General features: G+C 35.9%; 1 protein-coding gene across 2 annotated transcripts in view; it reads right to left on the bottom strand.

Annotated features, from left to right (window-relative positions):
- megf6 (multiple EGF like domains 6) overlaps positions 1-26020 on the bottom strand; it is a 50472-nt gene extending 24452 nt beyond the window's left edge. For both annotated transcript variants that reach the window (XM_042739870.1, XM_042739871.1), the window contains exons 1-15: positions 25687-26020; positions 22609-22743; positions 22099-22208; positions 21925-22029; positions 9614-9736; positions 7402-7524; positions 6271-6396; positions 6049-6171; positions 5014-5136; positions 4477-4614; positions 2481-2597; positions 2166-2288; positions 1566-1799; positions 1347-1478; positions 119-247 (exon numbers count right to left, since the gene is read on the bottom strand). In XM_042739870.1, coding sequence (XP_042595804.1) covers positions 119-247; positions 1347-1478; positions 1566-1799; positions 2166-2288; positions 2481-2597; positions 4477-4614; positions 5014-5136; positions 6049-6171; positions 6271-6396; positions 7402-7524; positions 9614-9736; positions 21925-22029; positions 22099-22208; positions 22609-22743; positions 25687-25769 — 1924 coding nt within the window. In that variant the 5' untranslated portion in view covers positions 25770-26020. The remainder of the gene's footprint in view (positions 1-118; positions 248-1346; positions 1479-1565; positions 1800-2165; positions 2289-2480; positions 2598-4476; positions 4615-5013; positions 5137-6048; positions 6172-6270; positions 6397-7401; positions 7525-9613; positions 9737-21924; positions 22030-22098; positions 22209-22608; positions 22744-25686) is intronic.
- Positions 26021-26250: the final 230 nt, after the last annotated feature.

Raw genomic sequence — 26250 nt, 5'->3', positions numbered from 1 at the left:
AAGTTATGAATATTGAAATATGACATACAGTAAGTAGAAAGGAAAGATGAAATGTCACAAGCCATGAAAAATGGAAGATGTTAAAGAGAAGAGGATACATAAAGCATGTGTGCTGTACCGTTTTCACAGTGCAGACCGTGGACTCCTGGAGGACACAAGCACTTCCCCGTCACTGGGTCACAGCGGCCCCCGTTCTTACAAACACACAGACTGTTACACAGAACGCCATATGTGCCCTCAGCACAAGCTAAAGGAGAGAGAGAATGCAAAGTAAATAAATGTTTAGGGTTCTCCGAGGAACCAGGGAGAAAGAGAAATACAGCAGCCACTGTACTTTCTGTTGATTTTAGGCTGCATTAAAAATGGGACGGTATGGAAAACTGCACTCATGTGAATTCACAATGATGGGTGGGGAGGTGCTCTTAGGGCTGCAGCTCTCCAGCACGCTGTCGATTTATGTTATAAACTACCCTACAGGAAGTACTGTGCTTAGAGTCATGGAACTGCTCCACTTAAGGGCTTGATGGGATTTCTGTATAAGTAAAGGTAAACAGAGGAGGACTACAGCTAGAGCTAGATGAGGACAAAAAGAAAAACAGGAAAAATGGAACACGCATTTCAAGATATCCTGAATTTAGGTTTTATATTGACTCCAATATTCAGTCATCAAAATGTGCTTTTTCCGGAAACATCTAAATTAACTTTTTTAATTCAATGTATACTGTATGTATAAATGTGTTTTCTTGATGCTGATTTGTCTCTAAAGCAGTTAAATATCCCTGAGATAGCTTTTATTAATATTTTTGATTAGTTTTTACATTTATTTTGTCACGTTTCATTTTAATTGCATTTAAAGTTTTTGCATTTTTGTTTTAATTTTTTGTAGATTTTTTTTCAAACACATCTATATAGTTTTTATTCAATTTTATTTCTGTTTTAGTTTTAGTTATTTTAGTCAATCAGGTTAAACTAAATTAAAATGACAGAAATTGCCTCGGCAACTACCTGAAATAAGTTTTTATTTTATATATTGAATGTTTATTTAAAGTAATGAAAATATTCTTATGGTTTTAGTTTTAGTTAACTATAATAACCCTGCTCTGAATAGTTTTGTTGTTTGCCATCTAAAAAATATAATAAGAAATAAGTTAACTTAGCCTCTAATAAATAATCTTTTGCATTATGATATCTCAGAGTCTGTGGGAGTTCAATGTAAAATCATACTTGGCATGTTTTGTGTAAAAATGTCTCGCTTTTTGTAAATAAACCTTAACAGTGTAGCTGTGTTTCCTCAAGGCTTCTGTTCAGGTCAGAGGTCAGTGATAGTAGAGAATAAAGACACTCACTGTCATTACAGGTGACCCCCGTCCAGCCAGGTCCACATACACAGCGATCCCTCTCTGACGCACACACTCCTCCATTAGCACAGTCCTCACAGCTCACACCACAGTCGTCACCGAATGAACCCTCCTCACACACTGATACAGAGAGATTAACATATTCATAAGTCCTTATCTCTGTATGTTTATGTCACAGTTTATGTTAACATTCTAGGTTTCTCGTACCAATCTTGCTGATGACGGTCAGCTCCTGTCTCTCTTCAAGGTTTTGTGGGTGCTCTGGGTCATAGGTGTATGTGTCGTCATCATACGGTCTACTTAAAGCAGCGGTGTAATGCAGCAGTTGAGGGGGGCGACGGAACAGCAAGTCCGGCAAATGTAGAACCCCCGCCTCATCTTCACTGCCGACAACCTCTTCCTCTTCTTCTTCCTCCTCCTCCAATTCCCTCTCATAGAGAGCTAAACACACAAAATGTTAAAGAACAAAAGAGACGGACAAATAGAGACAACTACAAAACTACAAATACAGAGACAACTAACTCAAATCAAATAAAAAGTTATCTTTTAATACTTTATTTTATAATGAAAACAGAAAATAAAAAATATATATTATTTGACATATAACAAAACAAACTAATATATATATATATATATATATATATATATATATATATTTTTTTTTTTTTTTTAATAACTTTTTGCCAACTTAAAACATGTCTTCTGGGTGTTAATAATACTCTTGTTTATAACTTCATTATGAAGTCTGTGCATCACTTCCTGACTATGAAGTCAACACTACATAAAGCCAGTTAAACTTGTACTCACGCAAGCATGATTTCTGGTCGTGGTCCAGTCTGAAGCCCACCTGACAGAAACACTCATAGGAGCCCAGCGTGTTCACACAGTACTGAGAACATCCTGACGTCTCGGATACACACTCGTCAATGTCTGAAGAGAAAGATTCATATTAAAACAGTTTTCATGATACACTAAATGTGCTTAAGTAAACTTCAAACAGTCAATTTATGAGGAAAACTAGGAAAAATATCTTAATTTGCATGTATGTTAAAAAAAGGATAGTTAAAAAAGGGTTTGGTTAAGAGAGGATCAAACAAGGAAGACATGAAACTAAACACACACCATCACATGTGCAGCCGTTAGGTGTGTATCCAGGTCTACAGCTGCACTCATAGCCTCCTGGGTAATTCTTACAGTAGTGACTACAGCACGCCTCCCCGTTTTCACACTCATCAACGTCTGTGGACGACAGAAGTATTTTCTTATAAGAAAAAACACTATGTAACATTAAAACTAAAAAGCAGGTAAATATTTACAGTGTTTAGACAACAGAAACCAATAAGTATGGTTAATCTTTTTTTTATCCCATCTGAATCATTTTGAAGTTAAATTATTCATTTTGTGTTGTTGAATGATAGCAATAGTGGATATTCTGTTGTTATGAATATGTCTAATGGTTAATTAGGGATTTGTGGACATTTAAAATTCTGTCATTCTACCATTATTCAATTGAATTGTCAAAATGCATACATTTAAACTGAATTATTTAAATATATATTTTACCATTAACTTCTGAATTCCATTAATTTTACCTTATAATAATATAGTAGACGAGGCACCATCATCCTGTACATATTGAAGTTAATTTAGCAAAGATGCATTTATAAATGCTGTTCTTGACATCACAGGAATAAATTATGCTACTGTGCAAAAGTCTTCGGTCACTAGTATTTTCACCAACAAAAATGGTTTAAAGTCAGTCATTTATATATTTTTCTGTAATGTGTCAATAGGAAATGTCTATTTATATTTCCAAACATTCATTTTGCCATTAATTTTAATAATCCAGTGAGACTTTTTACTGTAGCAAAGCCTTTTAGCACTTGTATAAAAATGCAGTAAAGTAAAGAATGTTTCAAAAATAGTGTCATAAATAAATTTTATTTATCTATTTTTTTAATCAAATTTGATTTATCAAATACATTTTTGGTGGGACCACCCTCTGCATTTAAAACAGCTTTTCTCCTAGGTACAATTGCGCATAGTTTTTCAGGTAGCTTTGTAGGAAGGTTTCTTGAAGGAGCATACACCTTGTAGGAAGGTGCATACAAACATCTCATTGGATTATTAAAATTAATGGCAAAATGAATATTTGGAAATGTAAACTGAGACACTACAGCAAAAGATAGAAATTGAGACTTGAAACAATTTTTGTCTGTGAAATTACTAGTGGCCCAAGACTTTTGCACAAGAATGAACATTTAAAAAAATATTGAAATAGAAAACAGTTATTATATATTGTAATAATATTACACATTATTATTATTATTACTGTATTTTTGATTAAATAAATGCAGCCTTAGTGAGTATAAGTGACTTCCTTCAAAAGCATTAAAGTGTTAGTTAACCCAAAAATTTAAATTAGCCCACATTTATATGACTTTCTTCTTTCAGACGAATCCAATCAGAGTTATATTAAAAATTGTCTTGGCTCTTCCAAGCTTTAGAATGGGTGTTTCTGTTCAACAGTCCAAAAGACATCAAATGAAGTGCACGCATCCATAGTAAAACGTGCCTCAAACGGTTCGATATAAGCCAAGAGGGGACTGGTTTTCCTTTGCTAAAGTAAGGAAACTTTGCTTCCTTTGCTCCTGTAAACAATCTCGCATATCTCACCGTGCACGACGCAAATGTCCTATGTCATCCACCGGAGCGGTTTGTATGTATGACAGCAGAAGTGAGAAAAAAAAATTCATTAAACATTTTAAATATGTATACTTTTCTTACAAAATCACATTGATTCGCTACAGGAGGCCCCATGGAGCAGTTAGAGGCATGTTTTATTATAGATGCGCATGCTTTATTACACATCTATTAGACTGTTGAAACAAACCCGCCTACTCCCATTCTAAAGCTTGGAAGAGCAAGGATAATTTTTTAGGATGCCTTGAGGGTGAGTAAAACATGGGCTAATTTTCATTTTTGAGTGACCTAACTCTATAAAATCTCAACAACCCCAGACTTTATAATTGTAGCAAATATACATATAATTCATAATCTAAAATGTCTACATTTTACATCAAGGATTTGCTAGACAACCATCAAGTGGGGTCCATACCTATACACGTCTTGAGGTCATCAGCGAGATGGTAACCTTGGTTACAGGAGCACAGGGGCCCACTGGTGGTGTGCTCACAGTGATGGGAGCAGCCCCCGTTGTTTTTCTCACAGCCATTCACGATCTCCATCTCTATACCTGAAGGATACATCACTCTTGATTATTAACATTTACATTTATTCATTTAGCAGACATTTATCCAAAGAGACTTACAATTGGGGAATACATCAAGCGATTCATCTTAAAGAGGCGAACAGACACAGAAAGTTTTCATAATAAAGCTAGACAGGGAAAGAAAGTCAAATAGTGACGAAAGAGATGAGATTTCAGATGTCGCTTGAAGGATTAAGACACTGATTGGTGCATGTCAAAAACACTGACCAATCACAGACTGTTTGGCTCCAGTAAACCAAATCCACATGTCAGTGAACTACTGAGATAATCTAATAACTGTCTAATACAGTGTTTTAAGTTTTCCACCTCATATTACACTAAAAGAATCACAGAGCGCATGTTAGTGTGTGCATTTGTACTCACGGTAGCACTGTTTCCCATCAGCACCCAGCTCGAATCCTGGGTTACACACACAACGGAATGATCCCGGCACGTTAACACAGCCGTGAGCACATTTAGTCTGACCAGACCCACATTCATCTATGTCTGGGAGAGGAAATGTTTGGATAGTTAGAAGATATGTCAGTGTAAAACTCACTACTAGTTTGTACTGTACAACTGTGTTTAATAAATAAACACAATGTATTCAGTCAGGATACCAGCAATATGAGTGTGTGTCTATGCGTAAGCATGGCAATGCATGTGTGTGTACAGCAGGGGTCAAAGTCTCTCCATGGGGTCAGCTGAGGTTGTCTCATAAAGTCTGGACATAAATGAGGTCCAGACAATCGTGTTTACCCATGACTCTTACACTGGCCTGCACACATAGTAACTAACAGCAGATCATTATGTGTGTGTGTGTGTGTGTGTGTGTGTGTGTGTGTGTGTGTGTGTGTGTGTGTGTGTGTGTGTGTGTGTGTGTGTGTGTGTGTGTGTGTGTGTGTGTGTGTGTGTTGGTTGGTTTTATGGCACATCTGAAGAGAGATTTTCTGTGGCCAATGGAATTGGACTGGGAGGTAAAAATAAAATAAAATAAAATAAATCTGTCTGCCTGTAAGGCCTAAAAACTTTCAAACTTCAAGACTTTGTAAACTCTTTTCAAAGATTTGCTGTGACCAATGGAATTGCACTGACAGGTAAAAATAAAAAAAAAATAAAAAAATAAAAAAAATAAAATAAAATTTAATTTAATTTAATTTAATTTAATTTAATTTAATTTAATTTAATTTAATTTAATTTAATTTAATTTAATTAGTAACAGAAAATGTGACATTACATTTCTGGGGACGAAAACTACACAATATTATTGGCTATTGACTATTCTATTGGTAGTTTTTGAAAATGACATAAAACAGATAACAGTTGTTAATGTCTAAGCTGGCGCAAGATAAAAAGTTAAATAAATATTCTTCTGGAAAGAAATCTACATATACATGGGTACATGTCATGCACTCGAACCTTCACATCTCTTGAAGTCATCTCCCATTTTGAATCCTGATCTGCAGCTGCACTGCGCCTGTCCATTCACATTACTGCAGATATGAGTACATCCTCCGTTATGTTCCTTACAGGGGTCCTTCACTGAGAGAATAACACAGCATACACACACAATAATCATCACAATATTACTACAGTAAAACAGCAATTGAAAGACAACGTATGTACTGTATGTGAACTCACATTCACAGTGTTTGCCATCTCTTTTGAGCTGATAGTTGCTGCGACATTCACACATGTACTGCTCGTTCCCCAAATCCACACACCTGTGCTCACAGCCGCCATTCTTCACAGAGCAAGAGTTCACAGCTGGAAAAATGTCACGTACACACACACACAATGCATGTAATGATCAAAAATAAGCATCTACACACATATACTACAAAGACAATCCCTCTGTAGTAACCTTAGCTTTACTAACGCTCCTCCAGCCAGTGCTGTTTTAGTATATATAATAAAATACTAGTTTTGGTTAATATTTTGAATTTGACTTTATATTTATGTTTTCTATTTTCACTTTACTTTTAGTTAAAGTTTTAGTATTTTAGTTGTGTTTTTGTCATTTGTATTAGTTTTTTAAATATGTCTATAGTATTTATTAATTTTATTAATTACTTTTAATTTATTTTAGTACTGCAACTTAAGAAATAAAAAATTATTAAATAGAAATCTTGCCTTTGCAACAAGTTTTTTATTTTAAAGTTTGGTATTTTATTTTATTATTTTATTACAGTTAACATTGATTTTATTTTAAGCAACATGCATGTTTTTTATGCTTTTAGTTTTAGCTAACCATAATAATGCCAGTTAGAGCACATAAAATTCAGAAATCTTGTAATGACAAACTCAGATTTTCTTTTTGGACAGGAAGTAAGGAAAACTTTTATTATAAAGGGAAAACATCTCTGAATCAAATCCAGTTTGGAGATTGTATATATATTGAGAGTTTTGGAAGGTTCTCATTCCTTCTCTGCCGCTCTCTGACTGATGATGTTTCCATGTCGTGTCTGAGTTGGCAGATTTACGGAGTCTTAGGGGACAGGCCAGAGCTGTTGTCTCACTGTGATGACATCGCCAGGCCTGTCACAAAGTGATGACACATCCAGACTCCAGTAAAACAGGATAAAGGCTGTTTAAGGGTGATGAGATCGGCAGAACCAGAGCTCTCTTGCTGTGTTAACACTGTTTGTTGAGTTTTAGGCAGCTTGCTGTCAAATGCATCACTAAACAGATGCCACTCAAGACTGAGAGAGATTCTCCACCATGTACAGTATGTGTGTTTGTGAGCATTTATGCATGTTATAGAGATCTTACCTATGCATGTGTGAGCATCAGCATGTATGCGGAAACCCTCACTGCACTCACAGTGGTACGAACCGAGTGTGTTCACACATGTCTGCTGGCAACCACCATTCAGCTCTTCACACTCATCTTTATCTGTTGTGATAGCATGCAACAAATGAGACATGGTCTGTCTTCACATAAAAAAAATTACTAAATTAGGCTGACACATTTGGTCGGCACCTATTTTTTTCTTTAAATATATTTATGTATTTAAAGTGATTTAATTATTTTTGTCCTTAATTTTACTAATTTATTTATTTATTCATTCATGTCTTTAAATATACAAATCAAAATGGTAAAATCCAAAAATAATAAAAAATAATTTTAAAATCAATAAAAATGCAAAATGCAGTTCTGAATATTTTACTTACTGTTTTTCTGCTAGTAAGTGAATTCATTTATCTTTTGTCAACCCCCTTCCAAAAAGTACCATAGTACAGTGATGGTCTCATATGGATATATACCAAATGACTACCATATTTTTACACACATGGTACTCCTATAACAGTACCAAAGTACTTTTTGGTAGGGCTGGCAAAAAGTATGGTTTCAAACATTGTGTTCAATACATACGAGTTGCCATAAATAATAAATGTCAAGCTGTCACTGTGAGGAATGTGCTTAAATACAGGAGATTAATGGTGACCAACCATGTTTCACTCCATCCAGTTCTTGACTGTTTTAACAGATGTTTGCTTTTAAAAGCTTGTTTATGCACACAAAATAAGCCTCAGTTAATTTTTAAGGGGGGGAAAATTAAGGTTTATGTGGACATTTGAATTAAAGATGAGTCTGTAGTGGACAAACGTAAATAAATCCTACACATGTGCTTATGACATCACAAGAAACATTATCTGTTATTTCTTATCATTAATTCTGATGTCAGAATAGAACTGACCTGTCAGATGTCAGTTTGATTTTTAAGAGAAATATAACTTAGATTCTAAAATGTCAAACTTACAGAATTCTGAGAAAAATCTGAAATGTTGTAAAACCAAAGAGCTGATGAATGATGATTAGATATATTACATCTGCTGAAAATATTCACATGTGTGAATGTGCAAATAATGTCCATATTCAATCTGCTTTGTCAAAGAACTATGTCCAAAATCAACACAGCACAATATTGTTGGGATCTATTCCAAATGCTTAAAATACACAGTACTGTTGCTATTAAGATCATTTACAATTTCCTCTGTGTTCATTTGGTTTTTGTCAGGATGAATGTATGCAGTATGCAGTCATCTATGTGGGTCAAGTGCTTTAACAAACAGCCTGCCCCATGACTGGATTATTGAATGTAGTTCATTAGCACTAATTAACCCTTTTGACCCAAAAGAAATCAATTACAGCCGTCTGACAATTTCCCACAAATCTAGAGCAGCCCCATCAGAGAGAGATTTACACTTACACTTCACATTACAAGAAACACAACTCAAAGACTATATAACTTCATTACTCAGTAAAATGTCATTGTGAATTTATAATAACTTACTGGATACTAGTGGAAATCATCCAAAAAACATATTTTAATTAGAATTATTCACACTTTCACACATGTACCTATTACCTAACCTTTGTAGTGATTTTAGCATTCTTTAGTATTTCTTCATCAGAATTACTGTTAAATCTATTATGCAGGATCCTCTCTTGAATTTCTCTTGAATTATTTTTTAACAACAATAAGTTGATCTACATAAAAAATAAATAAAAAAAAAACATCTGCATTTCTATGTTCAATCCCCCAACCGCCACGTCCCTCTCATACACCTGTTTCCTCACCTGTAACCTTTCAGTCCAGCAGGAACTGAGACAGAAGGCCAGATCATCATTCCCACACCTACACACTAACAGCTGAGATGGACACAGATGTAGAACTGTCTCTCTCAGCGCATTCAGGAACTACAGCCCACACAAAGCCCATCATACATCCTTCTTCATCTCATGATGAACAGAGAGCTTTAAAAACTACTCTCACTTATGATCATGACAGTTTAATGCATTGATGATCAGGTCATAAATGAGTCTGAATGTTTATGATTTGATTTACTGCTGCTCATAGATATTAATATTTAGAGCTCTTTTCTCAGATGGTGGTTTTAAATTGAACGCTCTGATTATATAAATGTTAAATGACTTTGGAAAGATGAAATAAACTCAATGGATGTGAGTGTTCACTCACCTTGGCAGGATTTCCCATCAGCTCCGAGTTTCATGCCATCAGGACACCTGCAGTAAAAACTGCCAATAGTGTTACAGCACGAGCCTTCACATCCTCCGTTACTGTCCGCACACTCGTTTATATCTGAAAAGACCAGAAAGGAAGAAAAAAGAAAGAAAAATACTGAGCATATTGTTGGAAACAATACCCAAATGTACCCATGCTTTAAGATCATTTTGATTTAAAATCCACCCTTTTTTTTATAATTCGGTATATATGTTGTTATTGATGCACATTTAGTTATAACATTGGAAAATCTTTCTTTATTTTGAATACATTCTTCTTTCCAGCATGTTGTTTAGATAGGTGAAAGGCTTTTTGTAATAATGTTTCCAGTCTGATGTCTTCAAATAGGAAATTTTGTGGTCATTTTAACATGCTTGCGAAAAAATGTCATCACACAGACATAAACAAATGAACCACAACAACAAACACACACCAGCACTCAGACTCAGGTAATAAGTCCAAGCTGCTCCAAACAAATGCTTTCTACACAACCGCTTCTCATCAAGTAGACACAAGATGGGTTTTAAAACAGTGAAAGCAAAAATGCCTAAAAATAAATAAAAAATTAATAATGTGTTTTTCTGTAAAGCCTCAGAAACCAAGGATGGGTCGCCATAACAAAGATCCAGGCCACACCCACACTTGGTTTCTAGGGCAACACAGCATCACCAGATGAACTCCACATCTAACTTTTTAATATTATAAACATTATATATATTATTGATGATTCATTTTTCCACATGAGGACATTCTAAGATTCCCAGATTTAGGACGCATTTGACACATAGCTTTCTGATCTTGTGGAGTCATGTCTCCCTAACAACCTTTGACTCTATGGCACAGCACTGACCTTCAGCAAACATCCAATAATAATAAAGAGTGCTGACAACATCTTTCCTGTGGAAAGACAAGAACAGATTTACAGATGCACTGAGAAGATCTGTGGTTATTCCATTAGAGAGCTCAAACAGGAAGTCAAAGCAAGATAATTTATTATTATTCGTTTTTTAACAGACATTTTTCCTGGGTTACTCTGAACAGCACATGTTTCTTTTAATCTGACTTAAGAGACAGGGGAAATACTTTAAATGTCTTTTAGTATCTAAGTGTGTCTAAGTGTTTGAAACAGACAGAAGAGTGAGAAATAGACAAAAGCAGTGTGCAAAACCATTTGTGGTGTCTACTGTCTTTGAGTTTAACATTTGCGCTGTAGTCTGAAGTAAACAGATGCTCTACACATAAGCTTTGCAACATCATGAGGGTAAGTAAAGGATGACAGAATTTTCTTGTTTGGGTGAACTTTCTCTTTAAGTGATTTCACAAATTAGAATGTGCCTGCAGTGGCTGAAATGCATCTTGATAAGGACTGACTCTGAAATACAGACACAAATACATCTGAGAATAAACATCCACACTGCCATCTGTTTAGCTTGTTTAGGCCCCTGTTGTCCATGTTTCACACCTGGTGATCATTCTCTTTGTCATTTTAAATCTTTCTACATCTAGACTTGTCCTGTATCCAGACCTCTGTCATTAATCTTGCTCTGGCAACAAGGAACAGGATAGAACGATGAAAAACATCTAGAAAAACATCAATAACAAACAACAGGAAATAAACAGCAAATGGAAAGACTATTAAAAAATGTTATTGAACTAACTAAGTTTGTGTTGTGCAATATTTAAACATTCGGCCATCATTTGTGTCATTTGAAGAGCTCTCTGAACTTCTGTATATTGTATAACATAAAGAATGAGGTTCAAGTAAAATGCGTTTTAGCATTCCACTGCACTGCTTTTCCATTGTTTTCTTTTGTAAACATGCACTAAATGGACATTTTTTACTGGTTGGCTTGCATCTCGAGTCTTTTGCAGCATAAACTGTATAAACTGTGTTCTAAAAATGCTAAATAAAAAAAATAAAAAACCATCTCTAGACTGGCATTCCACTGTCCCAGTGTCTCATATTTTTTAACACAAAAGCAAATTCTGTATGAATGGCCCCTATAAGTTTGTTAAATATTAAAATTTACCCTACTAATTGAATTTTTACAGTTAGATAAAACATGATTTTTATGATACAATTTTTGTTTTTTAATTTTAAAGTTAAAAGGACTGTATTCTTTGTTGAATGGATAAAAAATATAGGATATTACATAAAGTGATATAAGACAATTTAAAAATGGCAAATAAAAATGTAAATAAATTTATATATATTTAAAAATTAACATAAAAATGAATGTGTGTATGTGTGTATATATATATATATATATGTGTATATATATATATATATATATATATATATATATATATATATATATATATATATATATATATATATATATATATGTAATATTTGCATAATAGTTTATGTACTTTGAAGGATTAGTTCACTTCCAGAATAAAAAATTTCTGATAATTTACTCACCCTTGTGTCATCCAAGATATTCATGTCTTTCTTTCTTCAGTCAAAAAGAAATTAAGTTTTTTGAGGAAAACATTCCAGGATTTTTCTCCATATAGTGGACTTAAATGGGGATCAATGGGTTGAAGGTCCAAACTGCAGTTTCAGTGTAGCTTCAAAGGGCTCTACATGATCCCAGCCGAGGAATAAGTGTCTTATCTAGCTGGAATTTTTTTGTAAAAAAAAAAAAAAAAAAAAATGTATACTTTTTAACTACAAATGCTCGTCTTGCACTAGCTCAACTTCACACATTACGTAGTCACTTTGAATAGGTCACCTGTAAGATACAGTGGGAAAAATATTTATTTGATGCCCTGCTGATTTTGTAAGTTTGCCCACTTAAAAAGAGTAATTTTTATGGTAGGTTTATTTTAATGGATAGAGACAGAATATCAACCAAAAAGTCCAGGAAAAAAAAACACATTATATAAAGGTTAGGAATTTATTTGCATTTCAGTGAGTGAAATGTGTATTTGATCTCCAAGCTAAACATGACTTAGTACTTGGTGCAGAATCCCTTGTTGGCAAGCACAGAGGTAACACGTTTTTTTGTAGCTGGTCACCAGGTTTGCACACATCTCAGAAGGGATTTTGATCCGATCCTCTCTAAAGGTTTTTTGGCTGTCATTTGGCAACTCGAAGTTTCAGCTCCCCCATCACAGATTTTCTATAGGATTGAGGTCTGGAGACTGGCTAGGCCACTCCATGACCTTAATGTGCTTCTTCTTGTGCCACTCCTTTGTTGCCTTGGCGGTATGTTTCGGGTCATTGTCATGCCGGAAGACCCATCCATGACCCATCTTCAGTGTTCTGGCTGAGGGAAGGAGGTTTTCGTCCAAGATTTTACAGTACATGGCCCGTCCATTTGCCCCTCAATGCAGTGAAGTCATCCTGTTCCCTTAGCAGAAAAACAGTCCCAAAGCATAATGTTTCCACCTCCGTGCTTGACTGTAGGGATGGTGTTCTTAGGGTCATAGTCAGCATTTCTCTCCCTCCAAACAAGCCGAGTCGAGTTAATGCCAAAGAGCTCAATTGTGGTCTCATCTGACCACAGCACTTTCTCCCAAGCCTTCTCTCAATCATTTAGATGTTCTTTGGCAAACTTTAAACGGGCCTGTACATGTGCCTTCTTGAGCAGGGGGACCTTGTGGGCACTGCAGGATTTCAGTCCATTCTTCAGTCCATCCGATTAATGGTTGTTTTGTATTTCTTCCATTTCCGAATAATCGCACCAACAGTTGTCTCCTTCTCACCAAGCTTCTTGCTGATGGTCTTGTAGCCCATTCAAGCCTTGTGCAGATCCACAATCTTGTCTCTGACATCCTTTGACAGCTCTTTGATCTTCCATGGTGGTGGGAGAGGTTGGAATGGAAGATACAGATTGTGTGGACAGATGTCTTATACACCTAACGAGATGACATTAGGAGTAACTTCTTAAAGTGGCAGGACTAATCTGTGTTCTACATGGGCACATAACCAATCTGTGGGAATGCAAATCAATGTCTAATCTTTATATAATGTGTTTTTTCTGGATTTTTTGGTTGATATTCTGTCTCTATCAGTATAGAGAACGAATATCAATATGATATTCTTGTCTCTATGAAATAAACCTACCATAAAAATTACAGAACCTTCATTTCTTTGTAAGTGGTTACCGTAGTACCGACCCAGTGTTTAAAAAGAGAATGTGCAAAGAAAGTTAAACGCCCTTTACAAATTTTGTAAGTTTTGGATGAGAAAATAAGATGGAGTTTCTCGTCCTACCCTATACCTTTTTGAACCAAAGTGCACAGATGAAGAAATAACCACGCGTGACTTTTCCAACGTGATTACGTAATTGTGCATGTGCATCGCAGAGCTAGTGTAAGATGAGCAATTGCGGTTAAAAACTATTCAAATATTTTTTTTTTTTTTAGAAATCGACTGATCGTGTAAAGCCCTTTGAAGCAGCACTGAAACAGCAATTATGACCTTCAACCCGTTGATCACCAATGAAGTCCATATTATGGAGAAAAATCCTGGAATGTTTTCCACAATAACCTTCATTTCTTTTCGACTGAAGAAAGACGTTGAACATCTTGGATGACATGGGGGTGAGAAAATGATCAGGAAATATTTTTTCTGAGAAGTGAACTAATCCTTTAAAAAAACAGACATATACAATAGAAAAGGTGACTGGAGAGTCACATTTCAGTCACAAAACTCACCAGTGTGCTTCTAAGTCCAAGACTCCAAGACTCTTCCCATGAGTCCCTCAATGTATTTGATTGTTTGACCATCCATTCATTCATTTAGTTATATAAAACACATTTTTCACTTATTATTTCCATTTAAATATTAATAAGTGTAACATATTAACTGATGGCCATAAATTCTGGGCCAGAGTGAAACGGAAATCTAATGACCATAGCTATCTTTCCTGGGATCTCAGTTTGGCCGCAGTACACACACCTAATGCGTTCTACAGATGACAGCTGACAAGACCTCACAGGGTCCCTACATAGTGTCTTTTTCCTCTTCAAAATTGGAAAAGAGGATTATTGTCACAATTCAACCTTATAATTTAAGGCATAAACTCTTACTGCTTACTGTAGGTCCCAGATTTTAAATACACTAATGAGTCTCAAAGGAAACATTATGAGGCATTTTCATACTCTTGCATTCCTTTTCTCTACTTTTTCTCAATGTATGGTTAAGTCGTTTGGTTATCTCTCAGGGTTATAAATGTTTGGAGGAAAAGCCGCAGTATCTCAGGAATATCCTCTGTCCTTTCATTGAGAGATCCTCTTTAATGGTTTAGACAGAGGAGTTACAAAACATTAGAAACTTTAAGCTGTGTGCTCTAACAGAGAAGATAGTTTTGTGTATACAGCCGCTTTGTCTCAGCATGTAGTGGCACGTGTCTTCTGTTGTATAGAGATCGCACAGATCACTGCACTTGGCCCTGTATTATCCTACATAAACAAACACATTCAATCCAGGCCTCACAGTCAAGCATGACTTCTTTTCAAACAGCAAGGGTCAGTAAAACATCTGGCAAGCATTTGCACATTAATTACATGTTCCTGCAATTAACGGATGATCAGTATACAGCTACCAATGAGATGTTTCCATATTCCAACAAGTATTAAATTACAGGTGTCTGCTTTACAGACTCCATGAAAGAAACAGACACAAATTAGACAGCATTTCTGGGAATCATTATATTTATTTCAAATACCATTATTTCAAATACCATTCAAAACTTGGGTCAGCAAATCTTTTATGCTCACCAAGCCTGCATTTATCTGATCAAAATACAGTAAAAACAGTAATATTGTGAAATATTATTATAATTTTAAATAACTGCAGCCATTACTCCAGGCTTCAGTTATACACTATCCTTCAGAAATCATTTTAATATGTTGATTTGTATGGAGACAGATTAGTCTCAAATATAATTCACGCAAAAAACACGATTCACACATGCGTAAACAATTTCACATGCATGAAACCTAATTGACGTACACACAAAAAAAATTCACGTGCGTGAAAAAAAATATATATTCACAAAAAGCAATTCACATGCGCAAAATAAAATTATATATTCATAAAATAAATTTCACAAATGCAAAACACAATTCGTAGATATACAACTGTGCACAAAAACCTTTGAATGTTTAAAATGTACGAGTGTCTGAATGTACAAATCGTCATTTACTACGAATCCACTCGGATTTGTGTGTGTGTGTTTTTGAGACTTTTCCTGGCAGAGCTCTCTTCCCACGTGGGTCTGTCGTACTCTTTAGCCAATCAGATGCGAGCTTACCATTCAACCAATCATATCATAAGCAACCGAGAGTGCATTCAGAAGCTCGCAGGCAATCGGGGAGACGTCAAGAGAGAAGCCCGTAGGAGCCTTGGCGTTACATTTTAAAATACTATACAAAATAATTAATCAGAATACTTACTCCTGCTCACTCACGCCAAAGAACTCCCCGCTCAAGCTCGCCGTCTCTGCAAGATTAACGATGGCGGTTTGCACGCACAGCTACTAGAAGGTTTACATCTGTCAGACAGGTTGCTGACGTCATCAAGCTTAGTCTGAGTCTGCGCGTCAGAAACGGAAGTTCTAAAAATCGCTGAAAATGGGCTTCACTTGTCTCAATTGAGTTCCAATTGGGTTGCTGTGTCCATTTCTTTTACTGTCTATGGGATTACTGATGTAAAAAGGCTTAATTTCCGTTCTAATTAATCCATATTGCGCAAAAGGTGCGCAGAATCGTGCTCCTTGAATGCACTCTCAGTGGCTTATGATATGATTGGTTGAATGGTAAGCTCGCATCTGATTGGCTAAAGAGTACGACAGACCCACGTGTGGGTAGAGAGCTCTGCCAGGAAAGTCTCAAAAACACACACACACAAATCCCTTTCCGAGTGGATTCGTAGTAAATGACGATTTGTACATTCAGACACTCGTACATTTTAAACAAAAGGTTTTTGTGCACAGAACGACAGTTTGTGTGTTTTATACTTGGCTGTCAGGGCTTTGTCATTGTCTGCTTTGGTGCGTGCAATAAACTGTGGGAGGTGTGGACCCAGGCAAGTAGCATCAGAATGAAAATACATTTCATTTTTGTCCTTTATATCTACGGACGTTGTTAGCAGTCACACCCCCCCCAACCATTTGTGTGTTTTGCATTGTGAAATTTATTTTGTTGAATATATAATTTTATTTGCGCATGTGTGAATTGCTTTTTGTGACAGTTATAGTTTCTTTTTTTTTTTTTTTTTTCACGCACGTGAATTTTTTTTGTGTGTACGTGAATTAAGTTTCATGCATGTGAAATTGTCTACGCATGTGTGAATCGTGTTTTTTGCGTGAATTATATTCGAGACTAATCTGCTTCCATAGATTTGCTGCTCAAGAAACATATCTCGTTATTATCAATGTTAAAAACAGTTGTGCTGCTTTATATTTTTTGTGGAAACTGTGATACTTTTTATTTCAGGATTCTCTGATGATGTAAAGTTCAAAAGATAGGAATTGATTTGAAATATCTGAAATATTATAAATGCTTTTACTGTCACTTTATGTGATACTTTTTATTTCAGGATTCTCTGATGATGTAAAGTTCATGCCCCCCGCCGATGATCCAATGCACTCCAGTAGATCTGCTTCTTGCGCGATCTGCACTCCGAGTTGGATTTCGGAAGTAAATGACGATTTTTTGTACATCAGACACTTGTCCATTTTTAAACATTTCAAGGTTTTGTGCACGTTAATCGCCTCGTCTTTCCGTGTAGCATAGACTTCGATCTGTGTCACGCCCGCCGGCATTTGCCGCGAGCGTGCCGCCCTCTCAGCCTACCGAAACGATTCACGTTGGGTGTAGGTCCTATGTTTTTCATGTGTTCTGTTCAAATGAAAGTATTTTTTTTTTGTACGGGAAAAAAAAATTGTCTACGCATCTTGAATGGAATTTAGTATAAATCTTGAATGGTAGAATACAATATACATAAATAATACAGTAGACCTCCTCTAGATTTTCAAAAGAAATTTCAATAATGTCTCAAAAATGTGTTGTGCTCACATTAGCCAAGAGTCTGCAATCAACAGTTAATTTCAATTTTCTCAACATATTCTGTACTGTGCAATCAAGACTACATTACTTTTGTCCATATTAATGTGTCCTCTAAGGAAACATCTAAGACAATGTTGATATCGAAAGCCCTATTTAGTCATGAACCATTAAAAAGCAATAGAATTTTTCTTTAATAACTTATATTTTATAATACTGAATACTGACAGCTGACACTGTATGATCTTTAGAAGTCCAAAGAGTTTTGTGTTAAATCAAAAGAACATTCCAGCACACACACACACACACTTTTTGCATAAACACACACGCAGGATTTGGTTTTTGTTTTTTTTGTCTGTGATCTGATGTTGAGTGGTGATTGTAGATTCTTTTTTTTTTTTATTTTTAAGTTGTATATGGTTTTAAGTTTTAAGGATGCCAGACTTGCTGCATCATAGAGCCCATCTCAACAACAAGAAGATGTAACCTACTGTTGATCAGGAAACTCACTCCTCACTCACAAGGTCTCCGTTTTCAATGCCACTGATTTCATTGCCAGTGTTTTGCTTTTCAATAATCCTTCAAACCGAATTTCTGTTTCAACAGCCCGTGTCTGCCAGAGCATCCTGCAGCAGTGAGGCTCTTGTTCAAATATGAGTTTCTGACCAAACCAGCACATGGAGCATGTCAGCACAAGTTCATTAAACTAAAACGGATAGGTGTCCTGGTTGGAAAAGCATGCTTTTGAACAGCCTGTAATCTATTTCGAGAACCTCAGTCATAATTTACAAACTGCTTAGTCAAAGTTTGCACACATACACATATTTGTGCTGGATCAGAACATTTCATGTCTTAGTTCAGAGTAGATGACTGAACTGAAGGATAAAGACCAGAATGGAGCAGTGAGAAAGTGGAAAACTGGAAAAACAATAGACTCTTTCTTAATACTGTAAATACTGTAAATGTTCCGTAAATGTTGATCTCATTGTGCATGATTGATCAGGACATGTTACTCTGAAGAAAAACCTTTCATTAAAGCTCTTTCCAGCTCTAAAATGACTTTTCTTTTCTGCTGACATAATCAAAGCCATGCATTTGGGGGAAAACAATACTGGCTAACAAGGTCCAAAAAGGTTTTTTTTAATTATGAGGTCGTAGAAGAATCATTTTGGGTTCCCCAAAGAACGCTGCAGTTCTTAAAATAACTATTTATAACATTATGAACGTTATGAGAGTTCATCCAAAAATGACAATTTTGTTATTAATTATAATTCCAAACCTATTCCAAAGAAGGTATTTTAAGGAATGTTTGCATGTCTTTTGTCAATGGTGTCCAAAACAACCATATATTATTCTGTGTTCCACAGATGTAATAAATCCATAAAGGTCTGGAACAAATTAAAGCTGAGTAAATGATGACTGTATTTTAATTTATAAATGTATTAAAAAATTTCAATACAGTGAAGCTGGGTCTGTACTGGAATGATGTCAACTTATAGAAGAATGTATATACATAGATGTCTGTGTGTCTTCATACAAAGAATGTAAGAAATGTGACTCAGTTTAACGGGGTGCCTAAATAAGCTGTTAGGGGATCAGGACCTCTTGAACTCCTCAATACGCTGAAGTATTCCAAGAAAATATGTAGAGTCAGGACGCTCCATGGGGTTGTAACTCTTAACTGCACAACAGGGCAAACAGGATGGGGGGAAAGGAAACCCTCAGGCAAACCGTATCAAACAAACTCAAACAGACACGTCTGCTCAGCACATATTGTAAACCCGTAAATAGGGAAGTTGCAGTAAAGGACAGTGAAGAGCTTGTTTCCCACGACTCTCTTCCACCCCATCAGGAAGACACTGTTGTTTAGTAGAACAACACAGTTGTACTAAACAGTGGAATGAAACTGTCAGCTCAAAGCCCAGTAATTTCACATGTGTCCTTTAGAGTTTCAGATCTGAATCACACCTCAAACTGTGGTTTGACATTAATTTCATGAACTATTGAAGTGCAAAAAACAGCATGAGTGAAAATAGATACTTCTAAGTCACAGGTATGTGTTTTTAAGAACATTTTAAGAACAAGGATGAAAAACATGTTCTTAACCCTTCAGTTGTGTTCCAGTCATTTTGATCCGGAGAGGATTTTCTTTTTCCCAAATGCTAGTTAATGTTTTTGCATTGGACTAAAACTCACTGACTTTGCTCACTCAGAGTACAACAATACATTTTTGATAATTTGGGGGGACTTTTTCCCCCCAATTTTGTTACACTTGTGGTGATCCAAATCTACAAAACATTTTCATATAAATGTCTATATTATTACCAAATACTGTCTTTTGCATTTCTTTTTGGAACTGACTGATCATGGCTGCAATGATCTAAGCTTAGATGGGTGTGCATTGATCTAAGTTTTGATGGAGTGAGGATTTTTTAAATTATAAACTGATGTGGCTTTTTTTAGTTAGATGATGTCTTTAATTAGTTTTTATATTTTTGTTTTTTAAAGACACTTTTATCCAAAATGTTTATGCTTTCCCAGTAAAATTCTGTTATTGTATCATTATACACTGCTTATGTGGAACACAGCAGGATTTACATTAAACAACGTTCACATTGCTCGTTCCTATACATTGAAAACATCAGTAGCTTTCAAGCTCTAAATATGATAAAAGAGCACAATAAAAGTACCATAAAAGTAATCTATGCATATCATTTTTGTGTTGATTTTTCCTTTTTGAGCTTAACAGCTCCCACAATCCACTTTCAATGTATGGAAAAAGCAGCGTGAACATTCTGCCAAACATCTCCTTTTTTGCTCCACGGAACAAAGTAAGTCATACGGGTTTGGATTAAAATGAGGGTAAGTAAACTGGCTATTTCTTTAACTTTTCTCTTATTCTTTGGATGGTATTCCCTGCATTTTCTCTCTCAGAACTGAGAGGTGACCAGTGGCCATTAAACACAGCAAATCAGTCCAACAGGAAAGGCCAGCTGAGCTACAGCACGTCCTGACTGAGCTACAGTGGTAGCGATATGTCTACTGAAAGAGAGCACTGTAAAAACATTCTTCCGCACGCACATATACACAGTCTCTGAGTCAAATGAGCTTAATAGGTTTACCAGTCCAACATGGAAAAGACATTTTTCATCACAGTCATTTCACCACCGTACTGTTTAGCCATCAGCCTTCTGCTTTAAGAACTTGAAGTAGAAAATTTTAATTTTAGAAACTCTGAGAAAGCATTTTAGGAACACAAACTACCATCTCAGCATAAAACCACAGGAGGAAAGCTGCTGTAGGCAGAGCACACAAAAAAATCTCTGACTAAACTTTAAGGTTTACTGTTAAGACAAGAACACGAAATCTCATTCACATACTTCTGTGAGTGAGGTGGCTTCAGTTTTCAAAGGCTCTTTGCTGTTATACAAGCAAAGTATCTCTTTTTTTTTTTTTACAAATACACTGACAATCAAAAATCAGGGGTCAGTAAGATTTTTAAATGTTTTTGAATGAATTATTTTATGCTTAGCAAGGTGAAATAGTCTTACCATTGTGAAATATTATTACAATTTAAAAACAACTGTTTTCATTTTTAATACATTTAACAATGCAATTTATTCCTATGATGGCAATTTTCAGCAGTCATTACTCTTGAGTGTCACATGATCCTTCAGAAATCACTCTAATATGCTGCTTTGCTGTTCAAGAAAAATTTCTTATTATTAACAATGTTGAAAACAGTTGTGCTGCCTCATATTTTTTGTGGAAACTGTGAGACATTTATTTGAGGATTCGTTGATGAATAGAAGGTTTAAAAAAGTAGCATTCATTTGTACATCTTTACTGTCAGTTCTAATCAATTTAATACAGCCTTACTGAATAAAAGTATTAATTTCTTTCAAAATAACAACACCAAAATACTGACGCCAGACTTTTAAAATGTACCACACACGTCTAGATAAACACATACACCCTCATTCTACCTCACACCTCACAGTGTGAACACCTCACATATACTGTCAAAACAAACTGAAGGGGGGAGAAACAAGTGAGAATTTAAGAAACCAAAGTGACGTTTGCCTGCGAAAACTCCCTCTGCACTCACAGGTGGTGGACAGAGTGTGTGGTGCATATGCATTAATGCACATAGCCTGACCCAAGAAGCAACAGATCTAAAACAGAACCCATTCATTCAAGGTATCAGAAACTTCAACCCCTTCAAATATGCACTAAAGACTCACCATACTGGCAGCGCATTCCCTCGAACCCTTCCGAGCACTGACAAAGCTGATCACCCGTCTCAGAGCACTTCCCACCGTTAAAGCAGGTCCCAGAAGAACACACTCCTGTGGATAACACACACTATTCAGACACCCGTGACCCACAACACACACGTACAGTGTTATGATACTCACTATGCAGACAGCCTCTCTCTTCCCCTCTCTGCATCCACCCTGGGCAGCACCTGTAGACAGTTTGCATCTCCATACTGTATGCCTGCCTATACACTGTATAATAGCCTGTCCTGAGACAGACAGAGGGAGAAAGAGAGACGGAACTATAATGAACAGTTTCAGTGTTTATAGATACTGATATAGGCCTAATAATGACCTAAATACAATGACAAATGAGACGTACATATCGCTGAAATTAGCTACACGAACACAATATTTAAACAAAATGGATCAAAGTATTTGAAAGCAGAAGATATTTAGGCTATTGTTGATTTTATGTTCCGGAAATAACGTAATTATAGTCAATGGAAAGTCAATGGCAAGCATCTGCTGTGGTAGTTGGCAAATTTGACTCTACTAAATGGAAGGAGAGCAAATCTCCTAAAACCCACTGATTCTGATCTCAAAGATAATAGCCAATAGTTTAAACAGGGAAACAAAGTAAACAGTTGTTGTTTGAGTGTGTCTTACCTCCTCTCGTAGCCCATGCACCAGCGCTGAGAAGAGCAGCCCTGCTTCCACACCTTCACCATTCGCGTAAAGGCCTGAACGCATGGTTGCCTCACCCCCAGCATAGACATCTCCTGCTCCTCACACACATTCGGCCTGAGAAATAGTGAAAAATATACTATACATATTCATGATTAGTTCACCCAAAAATTAAAATTTTCTTAAAATGTACTTAACCTCAGGGCATCCAAGATGTAGATGAGTTTATTTCTTCATTGGAACAGATTTGGTAACCATTCACTGCAGAGGGTCCATTGGTGAATGCTAAGTTTCTCCAAATATGTTCCAATGAAGAAACAAACTCATCTTGGATGACCTGAAGATAAGTACATTTTCAGCCAATTTTCATTGTTGGTTGCATTTTCTTTAGGACCGTCTCAAATTCTGTCTCAAATTGATGGCCTAATCCAATTTTGGTCCTCCTCAGTTTGGTTATGTAATGTTGCATGGATTGTTGGATAGCAGTTCACTGTGAAATCCAGACCAGTGGGGGCACATTAGGGGTAAATATATTGCACATAGGGGGTGCTCGTGAGCAAAATCATGAACTATAAAACACATGCAATGACATGAAAAATAAAGTCTTGGGACAGGGCCTTGGACTTCGAAAATCAAAACTCCTTCTTTAGTGATGATGTCATAATTGCCCATCTTGTTCACATGCTAAAAAAAGCATTGTTAATTTCAGCATAAATGCTCACAGAAGAACACATATGTGGGTCAACATATGTGTACCCTATTGTCAGCTGAGACTATGCAGACTTACGGATACTAATATGTGACCCTGGACCACAAAACCAGTCTTAAGTGTCAATTTTTCGAAATTGAGATTTATACATCATCTGAAAGCTTAATAAATGTATGGTTTAGTAGGATCAGACAATATTTGGCCGAGATACAACTATTTGAAAATCTGGAATCTGAGGGTGCCAAAAAATGTAAATAATGAGAAAATCGCCTTTAAAGTTGTCCAGATTAATTCTTAGCAATGCATATTACTAATCAAAAATTAAGTTTTGATGTATTTACGGTAGGAAATTTACAAAATATCTTCATGGAACATGATCTTGATATCCTAATGATTTTTGGCATAAAAGAAAAATCGATCATTTTGACCCATACAATGTTTTTTTGGCTATTGCTAAAAATATACCCCAGCGACTTAAGACTGGTTTTGTGGTCCAGGGTCACATATAAGTTAATTTGTGCAAGGATGTACCCACATAAGGACTTGGGACAAAGGGAAAGTTGGCTCTTTAGAGTAAAAAGAGCATTTATATCTGTGCTGGGTCTTGATGTTCTGCATTTGTTTATTATGTCACTACAAGGATATGTAGAAAAACTTTAATGGGTTGGGCTCTTATCATGCTATGGCACTATGAGCCATTGAGAAAAGAAATCAAAAATCTGCTCTTAGATCTTGTGGCTACGGAAACAGCTCGTTTTAGGATGTTGACACAATGTTCTCCCAGCTTGTAAAGTCTGATGCTCCAAGAACACGTTGAACCACATGTTCAAGATCCAAAGGATCATTTGCACCAACACACACATTTAACTAGTTATATTTAAAATATGAATATAAATACTGACAAATAATAAAATAACAGTTTTGTAGACTAAGCCAAATCCTACCGCCGAAAGATTTTTTATTTTTAGAATTCAAACAGTATATGCTTTCATTTATGAATAGATTTTCCAATTGAAAATATACCTGAATATTCACAATGGGAGGTTTTCTCACAATTATACAGTTTTAAGGATAATTTTGGTCCTAAAGTATAGCTAAGTACATACACACTCAACTATTCTTCACTTCTCCTTACAGCCATATCTGTCAGGAGCTTTTCATTGATTTAAAACTTTCTTATGGTTGTCCAAATGTTAGAGCAGCCTATCCACAGCTCAGAGTATGGAATATTGCTGGAAAAGCATTTCACCTTCATAAATAAATCAGGATATTGCAGAATGATTTGTTATAATCCATTTATGACAGTCTGCTTCTTAAATTCTTGATTTTAGTTTCATAGACTGAGTGTGGTGAGTCTGGGCTCTGCCTCAGAGGGTCCTGTTCTCTCTCAGGTTGCTTCCTATGACCATCTGGGCTTAATAAAACACATCCTGAGTTAATTAGGGGGCTCGCAGATAAACTGCACAGTCACACACCGGATCAGCCCTGGAGTTAGTGTGTCAGAGACTCAGGGAGGCGTTGATTCACTGGCCTCAGTCACGCTTAACATATTTACACATTCTTACAGTGCAGTATTTGAGTCAATTTGGAACCATACATTTTTTTAGATAAACGTAGCGTATATGTACAAATTCAAACGATGATAATCAAGTGTTTACAGAATAAATTCAATTATTTGATGATGATTTATGTTTGAATATCATTTCACATTTCAAATGGACTCTGGCGCTTTTGGCGACACCTAGAGAGCAATTAAATCACTACAGAAATAACGCATTATTTACTTTGATTAATTGTCAGTGAACCTTCCAAATTATTGTGTTACACCAAAACAAAAAGCTAACAGTAAGAAACCAAATGAATTAATTATTGTTTGTTATTATTAATAATAGGAATATGAAACGAATTAAGTAATTAGTAGGCTATGCATTGTTATTTATTATTATTAATAGTATTTTGAAAACTAACAGATAAACATTTCATAAGCGAAATGGTTTCAGTTGATGTTACATTTTATTAAAAACACTGGTAGCACATTTACTATTTAACCTGTGATGAGTACTTTAATAACTAATAATAACTTTAATCACTAAAATATATAATGCATGTTCTGTGTAAAAAAAGAATTTCTATTAAAACGTCAAGCACTTCTTATTATTTGATAGCCAATGTATAATGGAAATGCTAATTAAAGTTGTTTTAAAGTGCTTTCTTTGATCATTTTAAAATAAAACACAGTTTGTTTTTGTTTTACACATGTTGGAATTAACTTTCAGATAAGAATTTCCTGTATACGACATTTGCGACCACAAAACATGATTAAAAATAAATAATAGCCTAATATAACTCACATGTCGGGCTGCAGGTCCAGTGATGCTGCGCCGTTCAGAGACACGATCACACAGCAGAGCACGAGCGCCACGGAGCAGCACATCGTTTACAGCATCCACATGCAGCAAACACTCTTCAGGGCTTGTGGTCAGCAGGTTTCAGGGGCCCACCGTCCACTTTAAAGTGTCCGATCACTTCATTATACGCGAGTAAGGTGCTGTAGTAATAACTTTATGGAAGCACTAAAGCTTTTCTCCATGCATCGAGCATCCTAGAAGTCCTGGAGCTGGTATCCTCAACTGGGAGCTCACTGAGACAGACTGGACAATCGCTCAGCGCTCTTCCAAGCACACACACACACACACACACACACACGCACGCACGCACGCAACCGCTAGGGGCCACGATGGAAACACGACGCCCCGTAACATTTCTGTTGTTTCTCAAATTCTGTGTGTTTTACATTTATGAATATTCTTTTGCTTTTGTAATAATACAAACCAATTATTCTACTAAATGAAAATGTTTTGTGTTGCGCCTAGTCATTATTGCACGTGGACAACTTAACGCGTCTAATCAGCTGG

The sequence above is a fragment of the Cyprinus carpio genome, chromosome B15 (assembly GCF_018340385.1).
Source record: "Cyprinus carpio isolate SPL01 chromosome B15, ASM1834038v1, whole genome shotgun sequence".
Lineage (NCBI taxonomy): Eukaryota > Metazoa > Chordata > Actinopteri > Cypriniformes > Cyprinidae > Cyprinus > Cyprinus carpio.
Note: the sequence above shows the minus strand (reverse complement) of the source record. Positions and strands in the feature narration are given on the sequence as shown.